Source organism: Megascapheus bottae, chromosome 4 (assembly GCF_031878675.1).
Source record: "Megascapheus bottae isolate mThoBot1 chromosome 4, mThoBot2.hap1, whole genome shotgun sequence".
NCBI lineage: Eukaryota > Metazoa > Chordata > Mammalia > Rodentia > Geomyidae > Megascapheus > Megascapheus bottae.
Window position 1 is genome coordinate 76,432,976 of NC_143512.1, and position 23,252 is coordinate 76,456,227.

Here is a 23,252-nt window from a genome sequence, read left to right on the forward strand (position 1 = left end):
TGTCTTTACATTGAATAAACTACTCAAGCACTCCGCAGATAGATTAAACAACAAGCTCAGTAAGCTCCATTTATGTATCTATGCCTGTGTTTCCTCCGTCACATCAGTTGTTAGTAATTATTAGCGATGAGAGGTGACAAAGACAGATTAGTGCAATGAACCCAGCCTTTGCAGCATGGCATTTCCTCCCCAGTAATTTGATGAGAAAGAAAACACTTGACAATGCAGGACTGTTTACAGGGACATTTATCATCGCAGGGTGATACTAACTGTTGCAATGCACGCATAGCAACTGAAGCTTAGATCCTCATCTCAGTTGCCAATGGCTTTTTACCATGTCAACAGATCCGACGGCAATAAATTAGAATTCAGGGAGGGCAGGAGGAGGGTGGAGAACCTTGCCACCGTTTCCGGCGCTCACCGAGGCTGGGTGGGCAGGGTGGTGGGCTGTCTGGTTCTCCGTCCCCTCCGCCCTGTGTATTCCGCACAGGCACCAGCCTGGTGTGCGCAGGGCTAACTAACCCTCCATGGCTTGAGCCACACATCTGGGTTTCTGGGGGTTTCTTGGAGTTGGAGGTCTGGGTGGGCTTTTCTACCCCGGCTTGCTTCTTCTATTCGTGATCCTCAGACGTGGGCCTGGGGGGAATCTAGGACTCCAGTGGTGCTGGGCTGTCCTTTCTGGACTCTCGGTCTGGCCATGGTGGGGGCGCTCAACCTTTCCCGTATTCTGGGAATGTTCTTCTAGTACGAGGGACCGCAGGTGCAGGACGCACTTCATTCTAGAACACGCACTTACACGCCCACGCGGGGAGAACCTCAACCATGCGAACCGTGAACACCCAGCCTTAAAACCACGATCCTAACACAGGCAGCCGCGTCCTCTTCCCGAGCCCCGAGGCCGACGTCCCCGGAGCTTCCACGATCGCCTACCGCGGCTCGGGGGCCCACTTGGGATCTGGAGACCAGAGCTTGATGGGTGCCAAGGGCCCGGGGCCAGGCGTCGGGGACCCGGCGTCCGCTGGGCAGGGCCCAGGGCTCACCTGCGCTACCCAGGGCCACCCGCCGAGTCCGGGGCGCTGGAGGAGCCGCAGGCCCCAGGAGGGCCCCAAAGGGCCCGGCGACCCGGCTGCGCAGGACCCTCCCTCACGGACCTCCACCAGCATTTGTATCATATCTGGACACGCATGGCCACGCTAAGGCGCTGGGTGAGGGGGGGGCGCACCGAGGGCTGCCGGGGTGGGGCACCCCGGGGCTCTCCCTCCCGGCATTGGAAATGGAGGGGTGCGTTGCCTCTAGCCCTGGGGGAGTTACCGGTGTGTGCGTGGGGCGGCGCGGGGTGGTGGTGGGGGACCCGGGCGCCCCACCCCGCCGGCCCCGCCCCGCCCGCCGGCCCCGCCCACTTCCCGCGGGCGGCGCCCCGCGGCGGGCCGGTGACGTCACAAGGCTCCCGGTCACCCGCGCCCCGCCGTGCGCACCCCGCGCCGGGACCCGTCGCGCCCGCCGCGCGTCCCCGTCCCCGCCTGCGAGCCGCGCGCAAGATGGCGAGCCCGGCGCCCGGGGAGCGCGCCCGGGAAGGATGCCCGGCTCCGGGGCCCGGGGCGGAGGCGCAGGCGGAGGAGGGGGCGCGCGGGGCGCCGCAGGTGGACGAGGCCGCGGGCCGCGCGGCCGCCGCACTGACCTGGCTGCTCGGGGAGCCGGTGCTGTGGCTGGGCGGCCGCGCCGAGGAGCTCCTGAGCTGGAAGAGGCCGCTGCGCAGCCTGCTCGCCTTCCTCGGGGCCAACTTGCTGTTCTGGTGAGAGCTGGGGCGGGGCGCGGGGGTCCCGGGCGCCCGGGCCGCGGTGGCGGGAGGGCGCAGAGCGGGCCCCGGCGCGGCTCTGGAAGGGCCAGCTCCGTCCTGCTTTTCCAGGCCACCTGTCTCACACGGCTGGAGACCCCGGGCCAACTTTCCCGTCCGCGCACTTCCCTGCGGCCGCGGGGTCGCCCCCCCGCGCGCCCCTGTGCGCCCGCGGACACCGGCGCCCCAGAGCGCGCGCCAGCTGCGGCGCTGGGGTTCCCGGCCGTGGCCCTGCCCACCCACACGGGCCGCGCCACGGTGCCCCCACTGGTGTCCCCTCCGGCACCCCGCCACCCGCGCGCCCCGAGCCAGCTCCTCGCCCCGGCATCCTAGCCGCGCCCGGAGGCTGAGCTGGGAGGACGGCGGTTCAAAGGCAGCCCGGGCAGGAAAGTCCTCGAGACTCTTACGTCCAACGAACCGCCAGGAAAGCGGTGGTAGCGCTGTAGCTCCAAGTGATAGAGCCCTGCCCTTGAGCGAGAAGGGCCCCGGGAAGGGAAGGGAAGGAGGGCATGCCAGGCGAGGCCGCGAGGCCAGCCCGGGGGAGTCGGTTTACTGCCTCCGTCCCCGGAGAGAAAACGGGAGGTAAACAGGTGGATCCGGCACACGGCTCTGCCTCCTGGGTGTGCGCGCGTGTGTGCGTAAAACGGGCTTATTTCCCCGCAGAGACCACGGAGAATACCCCGGGATGGTCTCTTAACTCCTGTCCCACAGGTTCGGCTCCCCAAACAGATGCCCTTCCCGGGTGCGGACGGGGAAGTGCTCGCTGCTCGCTGGAGGAGGCGGTGCCCGAGTGATTTAGGGCCCAGAGCCCCATCCCAGCTCCTCATTACCGCAGGGTCTCCCCGGGCAGAACAAGCCCTTTCCCTAACAGGCGCCTTGTCACTGGACACACGTGCCTTCCCCTTAAACTTGGGAAACACATTCCCCCCCCCCCCCCGAACCCTGTCATTTTTCTAGATTAACTTTGGTCAGCGTGAAGGTTTCCTGCCCATTCGTACTAGTTTGGGCTTTCAAACAAGTGGTGTCTTGTTGGATTCCCGTGCTGTCGGTTTAACTTCGCATGGCAGAGCTATTCCGTGTCTCTAGAATTTATTCTGCAGGTCTCTTTCTCTTCCCGGTTGTGAAGTCACTGGAGTTCTCTCAAGAAATATGTGTTGTGTTTGTGTAATGTTAGACCAGAAGGCTAACTTCTCAACCACTTTAGAGTGTCTCATTGCCAACGTGCAGCAGGCTTTATTTTTTTCTTTTAACATTTTATTTATTTAGAAAAAGTAGCTAATACATTCCCATAGTTCAGAAGTTTGGAGGCTCAAAAAATGTGAATGTTTTGCTTTGAAAGATCTCTTTACCATACCAGTTTCAGGCCTATACCTTTCCTCCCACAGTCTGCCAATGTAACTAGTTTCCTGTGTATTTTTCCACATAGGTGTTTCACCAAATGCAAAATACTTTATGCAACTGGTAGAGTATTGACTGTATCAGCTATTTTTATTTTAAGTATACCAGGGTAGTCATTTGTTTTTTTTCTCCTGATGTGTAGAATTCCTTTGTAAGACTATCTCAGGTTATTTAAAGCTGAAATCTCTGGAGATCTTAAGTGGTTTCCAAGCTTGAATAATTTCAATGTTATAGCAATGTACATGTCTCATTTTATATATAGTCAAGGTTCCCTTCCACCCCCACCCTCAACTCAGGGCCAGGATGCCATCCTTGAGCTTTTGTACTCAAGGCTAACACTCTGCCATTTGAGCCCTACTTCCACTTCTGGCTTTTTGGTGGTTAATTGAAGATGAGTCTTACAGGTTTTCTTGCTTGGGCTGGCTTTGAACTCTGCTCCTCAGATCTCAGCTTCTTGAGTAGCTAGAATGACAGGTATGAGTCACTGATGTTTGGCGAGGCAAGCGTTTCTGCAGGATTTAATTCCTAGAAGTGAAATTGCTAGATCACAGGGCATGTGTACTTATCATCTTAATGGCTAGCACCAGATTACAGTTCGTTTGAGGTTCTACCAGTTTACACTGGCATCAGTAATGTATGTGACTGCCTGTGTCTCTTTGTGCTCGCAAGAGTATTTTGTGAAACTTTCCGCTCTTACAAATCCAGTAGCAGAAAATAAAGTGAGATCTTAATATGGGGTTTAACTTGGATTTCTCCAAGATTTGAACATTGTTCTTAATGTTCAAAAGCCATGGGGTTGGGGAGTTAGCTCAGTAGGAAAGTGCTTGCCTAGCAAGTGCAAATCTTTGAATTTAGTACTCAACAATGCACACAAAAAGTTAAAAAGACCCAAAGCCACTGTAATTCACTTTTATCTTTTCTTGTCTGTTGCTAAATAACATTTGCCTATTTTTTATGAGGTCATTGATTTTTTTAACTCATTGTTGATCTTTTCCTATTAAGAACTTTAGCTTAATCTTTGTAATACAAGTTGCAGACTTTTTCTGAGTTGTATTTTTAAAAACTTTTTTTCATATATTTTTTATTGTAATTAATAGAAGGGTTACATTGTATTCACCAGATAGAACATACATTGCTTCACAAACATTGATACCCTTTCTCATGTCTTGGTCCCCATTTCCCTTCCCTCACCCCCTTTCCTATCCTATTTCAAATAACCAAATAAGCATATATACAATATATCAGATAACAAGGTAAAATACTGTAACAATATGAGATAACCAAGGGACAGCAAAAGAGATGAGAAATAACATAGTACATTAAGACAACAATCACTCATTATATGGCTTTTGTTTCTATATCCTGGAAGTCCTTTCATTTAGCGTCATTCTTATGGCCTTATGTCTCTAGGTTTTGTTCTATTGTAAATCTCTGCTAGGAGAGCCCAAGATTTCTACTGATTATGACAAATGAGGGAAACCATTGAGCCTATGTTCCTTTGAGTCTGGCTTACTTCACTTAATATGATTTTTTTTCTAAATCTTTCCATTTCCTTACAAATGGGGTGACGTCATTCTTTCTGACAGCAGCATAGAATTCCATTATATATAAATACCACAACTTGTGATCCACTCATCAACTGAGGGTCATCTGGGTTGGTTCCATTTCTTTGCTATGGTAAACAGTGCTGCAATGAAAATCATTGTGCTAGTGGATTTAGTATGTCCTTATAAAAACAACTTTTATTGAAACTTTTCACATAAAATGAAAAGGAATATCTTCTGTTACTCAGGGCATTGTCACCCCAACTTCATGTATGCTTGTAAAGAAGAGGTAAACTGATGGGGCTATAATTGTGTTAGGGTTTTATTTGCTATTTTCTCTGCTTGCATATCTGCCTTCCATGCATGCATTTGCTTTTGCAGAAAGATAACAGTTCTGCACTTTAAATTCTGAAATTCTTGTTTTTGTATTGTAATGCATGGGAATTTATGAATCATTTATTACTGTCATAAAATTTGGAAATTTTCCCCCCTTCAGTTGTCTTTATGGTGTTAAAATGATTTTTCAGGGTTTTTGAGGTATGTTTTGTTTTGTTTGCACGCAGAGTGTATTTGTTTTCAATGAATCATCAGTGATATGACACTTTAATTTTCTATTTGCCAAGAACTCTAAAGCTGGTATTTTCTTTGAGGAGAAACCAAAAGATTTATGTTAGAAATATAAGATATCTCAATCTTAAGCAATAATGATGCTTCTACTTTAACTGTTATTTCTTCTTTGTGGAAATTAACTTCTTTTTTGGTGGGACTGAGTTTGACCTTAGGGCCAAAAATTTACTAGGCAGGTGCTCTACCCCTTGAACTATCATGCACCCACCCCCCTCCTTTTTTGCTTTTTTTTTTTTTTTTTTGCTTAGTTTCAAGATAGGGTTTCTTGTTTTTGTCTGGAGTTATGACTATGATCTTCTACTAACACCTTCTATGTAGCTGGAATTACAGATATGTACTACCACACCTCGCCTGAAATTAGCATTTTAAACCTATAATTTGTGAATTTAATGCCTGGTACTAACAATCTCTTGCAGGATTTTGACCTCTCAAATATTTGGACATGTATCACCTGCTTGTAATTTGTAACATTTTAGTGCTGTGTGCTAGGATAACAAAAATTGAGGCATACTCATAACAAAAGGCTGCAACTCTAGTCAGCATTCAGCAAGGGTGGTGGAAGATTCTGGAAAGGAGAGTTTATTTTGGTGTGTTAAGGAGGGGACAGTGGCTTGTGGGTCCTGGTAAGGATCTAGACCTTGATGGACAGGAATGCTTTGGGTAGCTCTCTGGCATATGATCAACTTCTGTCCAGCTATAGTAATGAACTAAACAAATAAATTGTGTTTAGAAGGCACACTTAGTATATAACCACAACATAAGTAAACAACCTGTTTGGTGACAAAATGGAAATGGAGGTTGGCTGTGGGGTGTGAGGACACATTTTGGGGTCAGTGTTTGTCCAAAATGCTCTGCTTACTCAGTTTATGGGAACAGTTCAAGGGACCTGTAAAAATGTGCATCTGTTCTTTACTAGGTAAGTATACAGTGGAATACTACAAGAGCTTCAGACAGGTCCTCATGTTGCGTAATGGCTCATTTAAACCCAAGTTTTAAATATTTATAAGTAATCAGAATTGGTTAGAGATATACACATAAAGAGGTAAAATTGGCAGGAAAATATCACAGTCTTGAATCAGATGCACATATACAGATATATTCCCATCCTGTGATTGATAAATACAAAACTGTGAAAAATGGCCGGGAGTTTGGCCTAGTGGTAGAATGCTTGTCTACCATGCACAAAGACCTGGGTTCGATTCCTCGGTACCACATACATAGAAAAAAGCCGGAAGTGGTGCTGAGGCTCAAGTGGTAGAGCTTTAGCTTTGAGAAAGTTCAAGGACAGTGCTCAGCCCTGAGCTCAAGTCCAAGACTGGCCCAAAAAATGTGAAAAATGCAAAAACAAGAAAAAAGCCAAGTGATAAGCATTCAGAGCTTGTCATATAGACTGTATGTAGTTCTGGTCTCAGAAATCAGATTTTCCACATGAGAGATCAGTTCAAGGCTGGGCAGGGCATCACCTCATACTGTTTCATTGAGTAATCTCAGTTTACCCAAGCAAACTCTGCCTGCCTGCCTGCCTGCCTGCTCCCTCCCTCCTTTCCTCCTTTCCCCCCTTCCTTGTCTCCTCCTTTCTTTCAGCATTACTAGAAGTTTGAACTCAGGACCTTCCTTGCATTTGCTAGCCTGATGCTCTCCTACTTGAGCTATACTTCCAGCCTTGTTTTGCTTTTGGTATATTTTGAATACTCTGGTTTTTTTGCCCCACATTAGTTTCCAACTATGATCCCCTTAACCTCTGCTTCCCATGTGGCTGGGATTGCAGAAGTGAACCCCTGTGCCTGGCCAGTTTTCATTTATTAAAAAAAGAAAAATTAACATGGTCTCAGAGTTCAAATATTTAAACATTTTTAAAGGGTAAATATTTTGAAAAAGTATGCGTGTTCCTGGCCACCTAGTTTCCTTCCATGAACAACCAGTGTTACAATTTCAAGCCCAACATGAAAGGAACTCAATGAAATAGAAAAATAATAGTTTTTTTTCATTTTCTTTCTTTCTTTTTTTTTTTTTTTACAGAATAAGCCTTTTGTGGTTTATTCTCACTGAAATATGTACATTCTTTGTGGAGCCAAGTGTGCACATGAATATAATCACAAGGGCAAGCAAGGTCTGAAGAATTCCAGTATGATCCCAGAAGGGAGTTTTGGATCCATTTCTTTTCTCTTTCTCTTTTTTTTTTTTTTGCCAGCCCTGGGTGTGGGCTCAGGGCCTGAGCACTGTCCTTGGACTTTCTCAAGGCTAGAGCTCTACCACTTGAGCCTCAGCACCACTTCTGGCTTTTTTCTATGTATGTGGTACCAAGGAATCGAACCCGGGTCTTCGTGCATGCTAGGCAAGCACTCTACCACTAGGCCAAACTCCCAGCCCTTGGATCCATTTCTTATCAATGTCCACTCCTGGAGTCTGGTCTGTACTGTGTCTCTATGGATTCCATTTGCCTTTTTCAATTTTGCATAAATGATATCATAAGATCGAATGCCTTTTGTATCTGGCTTTATTTACCAGCTCCATGTTTAGAGACTCTTCCCTGCCAGTTGTTGCTTTTCGTTGTTGAGTGGTATGTCACTTGGTAGTATGTGGCCTGACCCACTTGCAAGCTAAGGTTTATTTGAATAGTTTCCATGCTTGCCTGTTATTACCACTTATGATTATTAAGGCTAATGGAAACAACCTGGACACATGTCTTGGCATGAAGTGTTGCCTGGGGTGACTGCAGGGCATGCCTGGTGGGAAGTGCCCGGTCTTCTCATCCTCCAGGGACCCCAGGCTGGACCCAGCAGTCAGATGTCAGCATGACCCACTGGGAATCCTTGCAATACTGCCTGTACCTGTACCTGTACCTGTGCCTTGCCTGTGCCTGTGCCTGTACCTGTACCTGTACTCCATCGCAAGCCACTCTTCTTTTCCCCAGCCAAACCCAGGCAGCCTCCTGCAGCCCTGTCCCCAAGACAGGATTTCTCCAGATGACAGCTCCTTCTGCCAGCCTGCTGTCACTGCTTGACCAAACTCACCACACTGTGGCCCCATGTAGGAAACCAAATCTTTAGTAGTCAAACAGTACTTATGATAGTCACTATAAGAGATGTTCTAATGTTTAGAACTTCATTCAAACCGGATAGCAACTCTGTAATGCAGTATCCTTGTCTTATACAAAGAGAAACTGAGGCCCGTAGAAGTTAACTATGAAGGGTGACTCCGACCTGTATCGTTCAACAGAACATCTGTCATGGTGGAACACTTCCTACATTTTCCCTATTTATTGAGTAAGCAGTGGGTTCTTGTGGTGAACATGTAACATGTGGCAGACCAGGCTCACGAGTGTGTTTTGATTTTTATTTAATTGAAATATAAATTTCAGTATCAGTCAGTGTGAATTTCATGTGGTCAGTGGCCACTGTCGTAGACAGCCTGGTCCTAGCTAATAGGCATGGGTTAAGACATGAATTCATATCATTCCCCTAAAGAGTACCAGGAGACAGTTCAACGCTTCTCTTTTTCACCCTTAGAGAATTATACTTAATGATTGCAGCATCGAATGAAAAGAATGGTGTGGGGAGAGGGCGGCTTCTGCATCTAGTCTGTTAGTCTGAGTCCTTAGTCTTCTCTCTGGTCCATCTGGGTAGTCACCGACTGGGCGGCACTGTGTCTGGTAAGTGTGATGCATGCGGGAGCAGGGAGCAGCAGAAGTCCCAGGTGCAAGCTCGCTCTGGAGCGCTCACCCACTCTGGGCGGCCTCGTGGCTGACTCAGTGAATGATGGGATGCTGCATCTCTTACTTGCATGCCATAATCTCTCAGGACAAAGCTGAGGGTGGGCTGCTGCTTTTACATCAATGAAAGCTTCGGGCTTTGGAAGGGACATTTTTTGTAAATGTGAGTTAATAGGCTTTTGGACAAGTTCAAGAACAAATGGAGGATACGATCTCAATGACTACCTAGCTCACAAAGAGGATCGATTTGGGAAATAGAGAATTACTCTGGGGTTCCTGGAGTGGCAGAGATCTGAAAGGATGTTATTGAGAAAGATCAGATGAACTGAGGGGAAGGAGACAGTATTCCTCTAGCGCAGTCAGGGTGGGGCTGGCTTGAAGGGTTTGCAAAGTAGAGAGGACTCAGTGCATTGAATAGAGCCTGGACCGTTTTGTATGCGGCTCTCAGCAAGCTCGTCTGCAGCAGTGACCTCACGGTGGCTGTCTGTGTAGTAGCTTTGTGAGCCTTCATGTGAGGCTTGCTGTCAGATCCTGGTTTTCCTCTTAAGATCTGGATTGTCAGCACCAGCGAATGCTGGTTGGCCACGTCAGGAGCAAGGTTCTCTTGCCCAGAGTGATGCTCAAGGTTGAAGCCCCCAGGGTTGTCCCGTGCTGTGGTAGCTGCGAACCACAGAGCCAGCGCACACAACACGATTGGTTATGCCATGTGATGGTTGTGCTGTTGGAGTAAAAACTACCTCATCTTTTATTGCCATTCTGCTCTTTACATTTTGTCCTGTCACTGTGTATGAATGTTCTGAAGCTGTCTGATTAATCCAAATAAGTGTAAATAAATGAAGTATGTTGAAATTCCTAGCTGTTGGGAAAATAATGATAACTAAGACACAGTCTGATCCCTGCAGAGACAAGTTTATAAGTGAGTAATTTTAGTATAGGTTATTGTTGGAGTGCCAAATTTTCACACAGAGGACACAGAGAGCCAGTGGGATTTCCTTAGTCAGTGAGTGAGGGGGTACAGTGGTTTGAAAAATTCATCCTCACATTCAAGCTAATGGGATTTGGAAGTAGGGCCTGTGGAAGGTATAATTAAGATAAGCCAAAGTCATTAAGTGCTTCACTAAGAGAAAGAGACCAGCACCTGTACACTTGCTCCGTCTCATTGTGAGATGCCGTGTGCCATGTGTGACAGAGTGGAAGCCTTGTCAGACGCTGGCATGATTGTGGATTTCCAGCCTTCAGAGCTATATGCTAAAACACCTTCATTCTTCGTAAATCAACAAATCTGTGGAATTCAGTTATAGCAACAGGAAATGGGCCAAAATGAGGGAGAAGAATAAGAGTATTGAGGAGGAGACAAGATGGTCAGTACATAAAAAGAAGAGACTGTATACCCAGAGAAGCCACTAGTATATCCTAGACACTCGATTCATTTATGGAAACATGGATTGGGTACATTTTATCATTTACCAATTTCTTTATATGGAGAGAGAGAGATAAAGACAGAGACAGAGACAGGAAGAGGAGAAGGAAGGTGGTTTATGAGCTAGGAGAATATTCCAGAGGTGAGATTAGAAAGGAACAGGTTGAGACTGGTTTATGAAGATGTTTCAAATATTGGACCATGCTAAGGAATTTGGGAGCAGTAGCTTCAGAAAAGCAACCTAGGGACCCTGATGACCCTGGTCTAGAAGGCGGAGATGTGACGGGAAGGAGCCTGCTCTCCAGTGAACCAGGAAACCAGTGCACTCCAGGCACTAGATCTGCAGCTCTTGGATTTCCAAGCTCTTAGAATGGCAAACAATTAGCTTCTGCTATTGATAAGCTACTCAGTTTATGTTTTTCTTCTCCTTTTGTAGTGCCAGAGATGGAACCCAGGTCTTGTGTATGCTGGGCAAGCATTTCACACTGAGCTACACGCCAGCCCGGTATTTTTTGTTATATACAATCCATTCTCGATGATGGAATACCCTCGTTTGGATGTTAGGAGCTGCATGTGGGCTGCAGAGGGGATAAGTCAAGGTGCCTGCAGAGATTAGAGATGATTTTTTTTGGCAAGACCCATCAGCAAAGCATAAATAACTTGGGGGAAGTAGAGGACACTCTTTTCTTGGCTCTATTTATACTTGCCCCCCTTTTTTTGGTGCCAGTACTGGGGTTTGAACTCAAGGTTTGGTCTTAGCTTTTTTACACACTCAAAGTTAGCACTTTACCATTTGAGCAACAGCTCTACTTCTGGCTTTTGGGTGGTTATTTGGAGATGAGAGTCTTTTGAACTTTCCTGCCTAGGCTGTCTGGATTCTGATCCCCAAATCTCAGACTCCTGAGTAACTAGGATTGCTAGTGGTGTGCCTGTCTTGGCATTTTTTTTTAATGGGTCCATGGGGCTTGAACTCGGCCTGGGCGCTGTCCCTGAGCGCTTCAGCTCAAGGCTACCACCCTACCCTTGAGCCAAGCCCCATTTTTTTCTAGAGGTTAATTGGAGATAAGAGTCTCAGGTCCTTTTGTGCCTGGGCTGGCTTTGAACCTTCATCCTCAGATGTCAGCCTGCTGACTAGCTAGGATTACAGATGTGAGCCATCACGCCCGGCTTTGGCATTTTTTTTTTATCAGTGAATATATTTTGGATCAGATTCCTGTGTCTTCCTTTTGTCCTTAGAAACATTTTTCAAGAATTCTTCTTCCTTCCTTCCTTCCTTCCTTCTTTGCTCCCTCCCTCCCTCCTTTTCTCTCTCTTTCTTTCTCTCTTTCTTCCTTTCCCATGGCCTTCAGCTTGCTAAGTAGCCATTCTACTGCAGTCACATCTGCAGCCTTTCTCGTGCTCTGCACCCAGATCAGTACCTGGATTACACTTCTTTTTTGTGCTCCTCACTGTAGCTGGGAGGATGGTTGTGTGCCACAATGCCCAGCTTTTGCCATGAAGTTCATGAGCTTTTCTGCCCCTGCTGGCCTTAGATTGTGATACTCTCAATTGCAGCCTCCCAAATAGAAGTGTGGATCTGAGCCCACCATCTCCTGATTCAAGATATATATATATATATATATATATATATATATATATATATATATATATATACCATGCTAGGCAAGCACTCTACCACTAGGCCAAACTCTTGGCCCTTAAGGTATATTTTTTTAGTGGAATAGTGCTAAATTTAGTCTTTTGACTAAATTTCTCATTGCTGAAATTAAAATGAGCCCATGAAAGCCATTTGTTGTTCCAGGTTTGCTTGTAAAAGCTTGTGGTTTCTAGGATTTGCAAGCATTCTGCCAGATCATGTGATGCAGCGCTCCTTATCCTGTGGCGCTCAAGGTTGCTCACAGAGGTTTTTCTCCCTGGGTTTCCTTAGCCATGCCTAAGTGGAAACATTCTGGGTCAGGTGGGGCTACTTCTAAGCCCTTTGTGGTAGCCTTAGAATGGGGGAGAGAGAGCTTGAGTGTGCTACAGCCTCTTCTCAGAAGAGCCTTTCGTGTGGAAGATGAACTCAGAAAAGGCACAGGGCTGGTGTTCTGTGCTCTTGCAGTTCTCTTTCCTGATTCCTCTTGCGGCCATTGGCAGCTGCTAGAAGAAGCATTTATGGAGCTCCTCTTAGCGGACACAGGGTATGTCTCAGCAGCATGGTGTCTGTGCTGCTTGAGAAAAGGTATTTTGAGGCCTAGGCTTAAGTAACTTGCTACCCAAATAACAGTAAGAAGCCAGGCCTGGTAGCTCATGCCTATAACACTAGTTTACTTGGGAAGCCGTAGGTAGGAGAATTAAAAATTAATATTTGAAATAATTTCAAATAATATTTGAAGAATAACGAAAGCAAAAAGGGCTAGAGGTGGGGCTTAAAGGATAGAGGCACCCGCCTAATTGGTGTACAAGCCAGAGTTCAAATCCCTGCTGAGAAGGTTGGGGGGCAAGAAAGGAGGATAAAGAAGAGGAGGAGGAAGAAAAGAAGGAGAGGGAGGAGGAGAAAAAGGAGAAAGGAAGAAGGGAGGGAATGGAGGGAGGGAGGTCCAGTAACTGTAAAGGGTGGTCGCAGTATACAGTTAGAGCTCAGTTCTCTGACTTTTCCCCCTCGGTCTCTCAGAGGACAGAGTTCACTTTTCACATGAAAACATCTGCCATCTCCCACGTACAGTAGTTTTCTTTCTCCATCTGCCTGTAGAGAAGGAAGTTCATAGGTTTTTCTGAGTAAAATTTCCACAGCAATCCCAGCAGCTTCATCCCTACCTCAGCTTAGGCCTGGCAACCTTTGTTTTCCATTTTAAGCATTAATTATCCAGACTGGGCGTGCATTTTCCTACGTTGTCAAGTGACCCGGTTTCATCATATTTCACTTCCTTTTTACATTTGTCCTTTTGACCCAGGGCTGGCCTTTTCAGACCAGGTAAGATGCCACAGCAACCACTCTCCGAGTCTCCATGGCAGGTGGTGTGGAGCAGGCGTGAAGGAGGGAGGTACTGTGGATGAATCTTGTATTTGGGGATGTGATATGTTGTCCTCAAGGGTGGCATTTGCCACGCTGTGGGCGGGGCAGGGCTGCTTGCTGGCAGGCAGTGGGTTTTTACTGGAGAAACACCAAGCACCAGCAGGAAGAGGAGTCACTTGCTTGCCTCTTCTTTGCTCATGCAGCTAGGGCAGCTATTTTCAGCTGCGATGCCTCCTGAACCCCCTCCCTCTGGCTTCCTGGGCCCTGCCATCTTCCCGACCTTGTCTCTCAACAGGCTCACCATCAGCCCCTCGGCCAGGTGGGTCTTGACCACCCTGTGTAGGTCTTACCTGTTCTCTTAGTCCCCTTGATGCTGCTATAACAAACTACTTGAGTCTAGGTCTATGGACAGAGATGTATTGGCTTGTGATCTGGAGGCCGAGAAGTCTGTGGACATTGTGTTCTATCTAACAGCAGCCTTTCTGCTCTGTCAGAACATGGTCAGAAGGTACATGGGCAAGAGAGGGATGAGAATGAGCCAGAGAGGAGAGACCCACTCAGTGACACATCCAGTCTCCTGGTAACTAATTCAACTTTCCAGAAAACATCACTTTCTGCTGCCTGAAAATTTTAATCACAGTTTGGTTAAATCATCATGGCTGTACACATCTGAACTGAGTAGAATACCATGCTTACATTTCCCTTCTTGTACCATTTTATTTTGCTGTGACTTTCAGCAGTTTTTTTTCTTCTTCCTAGGTGATCTTTTTGACTCTCCAGGATGCCTTGACATGCTGTAACAAATGTCTGTCAGACACATCAGTCCAATTTCTAGGACTTCTCAGTGTCCCCCCCAGAGTCAGTTCTGCAGGCCCTCATGCTCCTATTTGAGTCATGTGTGATGGTTCCTGGACTTAACATCCATTTCGTTATGCTTGCTTCTTTCCCGAATCCAGGATGAAATGTGGGTCAGGAGAAAGTCAGTTTTATGATGGGGAGGGGTGTGTTTGGTCAGATTGAGTGAAAGGTGTATGATCTCTGTGTGGTAGTCCCCCCCCCCCCCCCCGCCAAGGGTGACATGGCATGGGCCCACCATCTTGTATACAGTAGGTGCTCAGCAGCTAAATGGTTGGAACTGAAGGGACATTTCTCAGCCTTTGAGTCTGTTTCCTCTCGAGTTCCATGCATGTGGGGAGGAAGGCATGTCTCCCTCTGTTCCCCTTCCTAGACATGGTAATTTCTACAACCTTCCATCTTCTTTCCCAGGTGCTGGCTTGACTATTCTGAGAAATCTTGTCCAATCCTAGAATAAGGCTTTGCAGATTTTAACTTTTAAAAAACAAAAATTGGTCTGCCAGATGGCAGTGGCTCATGCCATAATCCTAGCTACTCAGGAGGCCAAGATCTGAGAATCACAATTCAAAGCCATTGTAGACAGGAAAGTTTTCTTTATTGTAATTAATAGAAGGGTTACATTATAGAAGGCTCATTACTTCACAAATATTGGTACCCCTTCTCATGTTTTTGTCCCCATTTCCCTCCCCCCACTCCCTCCCCTTATCTTCTTTTCCCTGCTTCCCTATCCTATTTCAAATAAACAAATAAAGATATATACAATATACCATATACCATATAACAAAGTCAGATACAGTAACAGTATGAGATTAACCACAAGAAGCCCTAGGACTTAATTTTTTTTTTTTTAAAGTACATTTCTGGGCCGGGAGTTTGGCTTAGTGGTTAAAGTGCTTGCCTAGCATGCATGAAGACCTGGGTTCGATTCCTCGGTACCACATACATAGAAAAAAGCCGGAAGTGGTGCTGAGGCTCAAGTGGTAGAGCTCTAGCCTTGAGAAAGTCCAAGGACAGTGCTCAGGCCCTGAGCTCAAGCCCAGGACTGGCAAAAAAAAAAAAAGTACATTTCTGCTTGGTGCCTGTGGCTCCAGCCTGTAATCCTGGCTACTCTGGAAGGAGGCTGAGATCTGAGGTTCACTATTTGAAGCCAGTCTGGGTAGAAAAGTCTATAAGACTATCTCCCATTAATCACAGAGAAAGCTAGAAGTAGCCATGAACAAAAAGAAGCTCAGGGACAGCACCCACGCCCAGAGCTCAAGCCCTAAGTCCAGCCAAAAAGAAAAAGAAATAGGAAATGAGTACATTTATTTTTGGACAGTGTCACCATTTCCCTCGCTCTCTCCCAGTTTTTCCCCTCTGTCTACAAGTTGTACAGTTCATCTTCCATATAGTGTCTAGTGAGTCACTGCTGCACGATGCTGGATGTTTTAAATGGCCCTGTATATAGTATAACTGCTGGATGAGGAGGCAGGCCTCAATAATCACATTGCCATTTTACAGAGGACAGTAGGCCCAGAGCAGTTCAGTGACTCCTGACAATAGATGACTCTTGTGGCCAGGCTGGTTAGGTGGTCCCTGCTTGCTCTTGACTGGCTGATTCACTAATTGAACTTTGTACCCAACTACTTGTTCAGTGTTCTTTGCATGTTGCTCAGTGCAGATGTATTTCCCTGTAGCTGATCTCTCTTTCTCTCTCTCTTTTTTTAAAGTTATTATAAAAGTTAGATTCTACTCAATTCCTCACCCCCATTACTTGGTGGTCTGTTTACTTATGGTCTCTAGTATGGAGGTAAGCAGAGGATCACAGTAACTCTTGTGTTATTTCTCATGCTAAACATCTCTTTTTGCCTTTGAGATTCCAAAGACCCCACATAAAAGCAATATAATTTTATTTTGTTATTAGGATGTTATTAGGCTAGGATTTCATAAGTCAGGTAACGAGTACATTTCTTTTTTGAACACTATCAAGCCTTCCTTTGCTTTCCCATCTCCCCCTCCTATTCCTGCCCACAGATTTCATAGTTCATTTTCCACATAGTGTCTACTAAACAGCTTGATTGTGTTTGTTTACATTTCCTTCCCTCCTTTATGCATTGACCCTCTGCCTTCCAAAAAAGAAAAAACAAAACAAAACAACAGCAAAGCTAAAGCAAACACAAACACGACTACTACTACCATCAAAATCTATATTTCCATTTTTTGGATTTTTTTTTTCCAGTCCTGGAGCTTGAACTCAGGGCCTCTGCATTGTTCCTGAGCTGCTTTTGTTCAAGGCTAGCACACTACCACTTGAGCCACAGTGCCACTTCTTGCTTTTTCTGCTTATGTGGTACTGAGGAATCGAACCCAGGGCTTCATATATGCTAGGCAAGAACTCTACCACTAAGTCACATTTCTAGACCCTTTTTTCTTTTTTTTAAAAAAAAGATTGTAAAGATTACAGTTACATAAGATAATGAGTACATTTCTTTTTCAACACTGTTACCCCCCTCCCTCATTTTCTCCTCTTTCCAGTCCCTCCTCCACAACTTTCCCAAGTTGTAAAGTTCATTCCCAGCATACTGTCTAGTGTGTATCTGGAATTCATTTTAGTAAATAGTATTTTCAGTGTTCAGAAGAGTTACGTTTTGGGCTCCTCCCTTGAAGGTATCCTCCTTTAGTCTGACGGTGTGAGGTTGCCTGGAGTCCTGTATCACATCCACTGGTATTTCAGATGTAGCTTCTACATCCAGGAGAAAATGTGCACCATTGTCTTTCTGAGCTTGGCCTTCCTCATATAGCGTGTTTGTTCTAGGGAAGACCCCACTCTTCTTTTCAGTATGCTTCCTGTGTGGCTTTTGTGGTCTCTTCTCTAAGTGGATCTCAGGATTTTTGTGTGCACGCTTCCATGGAACACTGACAGAAAACAGCCTGAGCACTGACTCCTGGAGGAGGCAGGAAGGTCCTGTCACTGGGGTTTATAGGCTTTGTTTCATTGTACCCTGAGGAGTCAGCATTGAGCTGGACGACTGACCTACCTGTCCCGGGACAGTGTGTGGCTCTAGAATGAACTACACCTAAATGAACTGAAAGGTGGAAAGTCACATGGGTTCTCAGTGGCTCAAACAGCCTAACCTGACATTGTCTGGGATGCACCCAGTTGGGGGAGTGTCACTGCTGCTTGCATTTTAGCCTTGGTTTGGAATTGGAACTTAATACTGTAGAGATGCCAGTTTTCCCTAGTCAGCTTCCAGCAACCACTCTGGCAGTTTTGGTTATGTCTTATCAAATTGTGTAACATTGAAAGAAGCGTGGCTGAAATAGGCAGATTTCCACCAGAATGGCAGAACAAATCTGTTAAAATCACCTGACCAGAGCTGCTCAGCTGTCTGAAGGCACAGGCCTGTGCCTGGTGTTTTAGACATGCACTGGGGTATGCTGGTTCAAATTCCCATCAGGTCTTCCAGCTCTGACCTGGTAAACCAGGTTGTTGGTTTGGCTGGCAGTTAAGGCCTTTGAAAGGCAGTCATCTTGTGATGAAATAAAAGGAGAGGAATTTCTGTTCCAGTTTAACCAACTCATTTTTTAGATGAAGAAACTATACCCCATAGCCCCCTGGGAAGCTAAAGGCAGTGTAACCAAATCAGAGTCCCTTGATCTCTTTTTTAAACTGCGCCTCTCAGTGTCAAAACAGAAGATGTGACGAGATGAGAAAGTTAAGCACAGGTGCCATGGTTCTCTGCCCTGTTTAAAAGGTGGGGAGGGGGTGTGACTGCTGGTCAGCTGTGTCTTTTTGGCTTTCTGTAGGGTACACAGATGCCTAGTGCTCTGCCAGAACCTCTAGCTGTGGCATCGAGCCTTTGCCTTAGATGTCACTTTCCTGCTTCCTGTGACAAATGAGTGAGTTTGTCTATCGTCACTTTGATAAAAGCAGACAACCTAGGACTTTCTCTCAAAGTGGTGATGACTGGTGTCTGACCCCAGCTACTTGAAGCATGTATTCAGTGAATGGTAATATAACGTTGAAGGTGACTCCATCCTGGAGAACCTTCTGTACAGACAAAGTATGTTCCCTGTTCAAGGGAAGTATTTTTATATTGTCCCAACTAGACATTGACTTCGGTGTTTACCAAAACAACACCAAGGCCTGTTAAAAGGCCTGTGACCATTTTAATGGCTATATTTGCTGCCACACCACAATTTAATGAAATCATTTATATTATATTGGTCTCTTTTCATTCATTTTTTTTTTTTTTTGCTAGTCCTGGCACTTAAACTCAGAGCCTGGCCACTGTTCCTGAACACTTTAGTTCAAGGTGCTAGCACTCTACCACTTGAGCCACAGCACCACTTCTGGCTTTTTCTGTGTATGTGGGACTGAGGAATGGAACCCAGGGCTTCATGAATGCTAGGCAAGCACTCTACCCCTAGGCTACGCTCTCCACCCTTGGCCTCTTTTCATTAAGGTCTTCTCTAGCTGTTGCACATAATACAGGGTGTCTGCAAACCAAAAATAAATGCCTTTGTGTTCAAAAATACAACTCTGTGTGTGTGTGTGTGTGTGTGTGTGTGTGTGTATGCATATGCGTATGCGCAGTAAAGTCAGAATATAGAGATAAAAACCAAGAGTGAGTCCATTGAGATAGTAACTGACCAGGGATGGGGCACATCTAGGCTTGAGGCCATATAAGGCCCAAGAAATAATTTGGTATGTGACAGAACAGACACGAATGCTTCTTTTATACTCCTCATCTGCTGTCTGTGGCCATCTGCCTGCATCGATAATTTCTATAGCCTGAGAATGATGTTATAAATATTCAAATGGTCCATGGCAAAATAAAGACACCCCGGCCCAGGCTCTGAGGCTGGTGTATAAGATGGAACTCTCTCATCCTGCACCTGGCCAGGCTCCTGTCAGGGAATTTCACCATGAGTCACAGATGGCTTCATGTAGGGCTTAGCTGCTCATAAGTTGCATAAAAATGCAGATCTTTCTAGTGGTTAATTGGAAATAAGAATCTCATGGACTTTAATGCCTGGGCTTGCTTTGAACCATAATCCTCAGATCTCAGCCTCCTGAGTAGCTAGGATTACAGGTGTGAGCCATCACACCCCCATCTTGGCTCCTGAGTTCTCATGATTCATGAGGCCATCTCTGGAATATTGGCTATAGTATGAAAATCTTAACTCATTCAATTCTTCTTAAGAACAAACCTGTATCTTCTTAGCATATTGCTGAGTTTAAGTTCTCAGTACCTTCTGGTTAAATTAAAACTAGCTTGTATTATATCAGCAAGTGTAACAGGAGATTTTAGTAAGATATTATATGTGTGTGTGTGTGTGTGTGTGTGTCTGTGTGTGTGTGCGTGTGTGCATGTGTGCATGCGTCCATGTAAGGTGTCCGTCTTGACCAAGTATCACTCTTGGCCATAATCTTCAGAAGGCCAATGACCATAATTAGACTTTCACTTAGAAAAATTTTCAGATCTTTATAAAGTAAAAGTTTCTATTCTGTATTGTATAACCTTTAGGGTAAACTCAAATCTAAAGCTTAGGCTGGGTGCTGAGAGCTCATGCCTGTAATTCTAGCTACTCAGAAAGCTGAGATCTGAGGGTCAAGACTCAAAGCCAGTCCAGGCAGGAAGGTCCATGAGACTCCTATCTCCAGTTCATCACCAGAAAACCAGGAGTGGTACTGTGGCTCAAAGTGGTAGAGCACTAGTCCTGAACACAAAAGGTCAGGGACAGTGCCCAGGCTCAGAGTTCAAGCCCTATGACCACCACCACCAACAACAACAACAGCACAACAAATTAAAAATGAAATCTAAAACTTAGATTTGAGTGAGGTATGTCAGCTAAGCCTCCCCTGGTGATGGGGATGCTTGGTGGGTGAGGTACCACCTGCTTTGATCTAGATTAGGAAAATGACTGACTTCTATTGCTGCTGTGATTTCAGTATAGCTTGTCTCCTCTGAAACTCATGTTGACATTTGATCTCCTTTCTAATGTATTAAGAGGTGGAACCTTTAATATTAGGGCTTTATGCTTATGACTAGATTAGTCTGCTTATGCAATTAGTGGATTAATGGATTAATGGGTTAATGAACTATCTGGAGATCTACTATAAAAGCCAATTTGGCCACAGGGGGACAAGCTCACATTCCCTGCTCTGTCATGTGATACCTGCCCTCCAAGGAATGCCAGCAAGAGGGCCATCGCCAGAGGTGGCCCCTTGACCTTGTGTTTTAACGATGAGCAAAAGAAACTTCTATTTTTTAAGAAAAAAATAACTGAGTCATTAGTGGCAAAAATGAGCTAAGATGGAGGGATTATCAGAAACCAGGTCTCCTCCCTGGTAAAGAAATAGTCTGCTGGTGGCTCAAGCCTGTAATCCTAGGTACTCAGTAGGCTGAGATCAGAGGATCATGGTTTTAAGCCAATCTGGGGAGGAAAGTCCATGAAATTCTTATTTCCAATTAACCACTAGAAATCCCAAAGTGGCTCAGTTGGCAGAGCACCAGCCCTGAGAGAAAAGGCTAAAGAATAGCACCCAGGCACCTAAGAATTCTTCCCCTGTCATTTTACCATTTTCTCACTGGTCTGACTCAAGATCCTAGCCTGTTATCTGTCAATGCCTATGCAAAATGCCTTCAAACACGTACAGCTTCAGTGATATCTGTATGTATTTATCGTTCCCAACCTTTCAAGCTATTCTCATTCAGCACTGTGTATGTTGGAATTCATAAGTACCAATTATGTTGATCACATGATTACTGAGTTACCTCAATTAAATCGCTTGTTCCAGGAATATCACACAGCACCAGGAAGCCAGGACTTACTGATCACTGCTGTAGATCAGGGAGGATGGAGTGCTGGGCAGGGCCTGGGCTTCTACTGTGGGAGATGAAGAGATGGAGTGCAGATGAACAGGCAGTAGGAACCAAAAGGAGTGCAGGAGAGGAGCCGACATGGCTCTGGGGAGCCATGGGACTGAATTGGACTACACGCTGCCAAGAGACCTGGGATAGAGGTTCCTTGCAGTGTTAGTGCTGTGCATGGGGCCGTGAATCACAAGCTCATGCTGGTGTCTCTGCCAAGCTTTGAAACACAGATGCCTTTTGCTAGAGAAACCAGGTTTTCATTTAGGTGATCAGTTCTTCCTGGAAATAGGGAGTTAATGTTCCAGTAAAACAAAGTGACTGGGATTATTGTTAAGAGAAAGTATGCTGAATAAGGGGTGCTTCTCTGCCATTATTTGTAAGCACAGCTCTGCCTCCCCCTTACATCTGCTTGAAATGTCAGCAGGCCACTGGCACGGACACCCTTCCAGACAGGTTCATGGTGCTCCGTGTCAACGAGAGAGCTTTGTGCTGGAACTAAAGTGTTTTCTTTTATTGTTCAGGCCTCACATCAAATGCTACAAACAGAAGCTGGAGAGCTTAGTGAGGAACTGTCATCATTCCTCATTATCTATTCTTTTATTCCCACTCCCTGCATTGTTAGCCTCGGGCTTTGTCTTGTTTGGACAGTGAATGTGGCACTGGCAGTCACAGGTGGAATTATCAAGAGAGACATATGTTTTCCCTTGGAGCTTGGCGAGCGCTAAGGGAGGGCTTTGTCTCTCTTGTTTAATTAGAGAAAATTGTTAGGGTTGTTTGTGGCTCTGTGCAGTACACATATGTACACACAGGGAGTGGGGAGCAGTCCCATGTGAATGCTCAGCAGTGGGTAAGAAGGGGCCACCTTGTTCCCTGCCTAGTACTTTTAATCACCCTTCCTAGTTTGCTGTTCCTTCTCTTCCTCTTCCTCCTCTTCTTCCCCCTCTTCTTCCCCTCCCCCTCCCTCTGCCCCCTCTTCCTCCTGCAATGAAAGCATCAATAAACAAATATCCTCGGGGATCCACTTTTACCAAGTCAGGACAGTGGTGCTGGTGTTTATGACGTTTATTATTGTGTTTCTTGGGTCCCTCGGGTCCTGACATCACAGGCCTGCTGCTTTGTTGATAGTTTCTCTCTATACTAAGAAAGCTAGAGAATTACTTCCCAGTGTTAGTTTATCTTCTTCTTTCCATTAAGTTGCAAAACTAAAGATGAGCAAGCCAGTCACCAGTGGCCAAGCTACACAGGATGCTGAGATCAGAGGATCAAGGTTCAAAGACAGCCTAGGCTGGAAAGTTCCTGAGGCTCTTATCTCCAATTAGCTAACCCCTCCCAAATGCTTGAAGTAAAGGTGTAGACCAAGTCACAGAGTGCCAGCCTTGAGGGGGGAAAAGGGACATTGTCTAGGCTTTTGGTTTAAGTCCCCAAAACAAAAGGCACAAAACAAAACAACAACAATTAAAAATACCTAAAGATGAAGACTCAAATTCCTAGCTTGAAGGATCATCTCAGAATCAACTTGTGGCTGTATGTTTGCATCTCAGCTTGAGGCTTGAAATTTTGTGGCCTGTACTTCAGTTTGACTCATCTTCCTTTCCTTGGTTTATTTTTTTTATATTTCTATTGTGACATGGCACATATTTATGCTCTCTGGGTTGTTATAGCTGAAGTAAATGCTCACATGTGCTTCTGTGCCTGGGAGAAGGGGCTGGCAGGGAGGGATTTTTGAAAAGAAGTGAATTCTAGCTAGATGAATTCAACCTTTGAACTGTGGGATTCTCATTTGTAAACAGTGGAGAGCCATCACCATGCAGGAAAGCCACTAGGTCCTGCGGCACTGTCCTGTTCAAATCTGGGGCTTACTTCAAGGGTATGGCCTGGCTGAGTGTGCCATGTGCAGGCCGCAGGCTTTTCAGGCTGGCATCCTCACTTTGCCATGCTTTTCCATACTCATTGTTTCCTTCTTCCAGGTGTGTCATTAAATTTTCTCGTCTAGTGTGTTTAAAGTAC

At 45.9% G+C, this 23,252-nt stretch overlaps 1 protein-coding gene across 1 annotated transcript in view; it reads left to right on the top strand.

The window, feature by feature from the left end:
- The first annotated feature begins 1,511 nt into the window (after positions 1-1,511).
- Positions 1,512-23,252, top strand: part of Retreg1 (reticulophagy regulator 1) — a 100,169-nt gene continuing 78,428 nt past the window's right edge. The window contains exon 1 of the mRNA XM_090332107.1: positions 1,512-1,792. Coding sequence (XP_090188233.1) covers positions 1,539-1,792 — 254 coding nt within the window. The 5' untranslated portion in view covers positions 1,512-1,538. The remainder of the gene's footprint in view (positions 1,793-23,252) is intronic.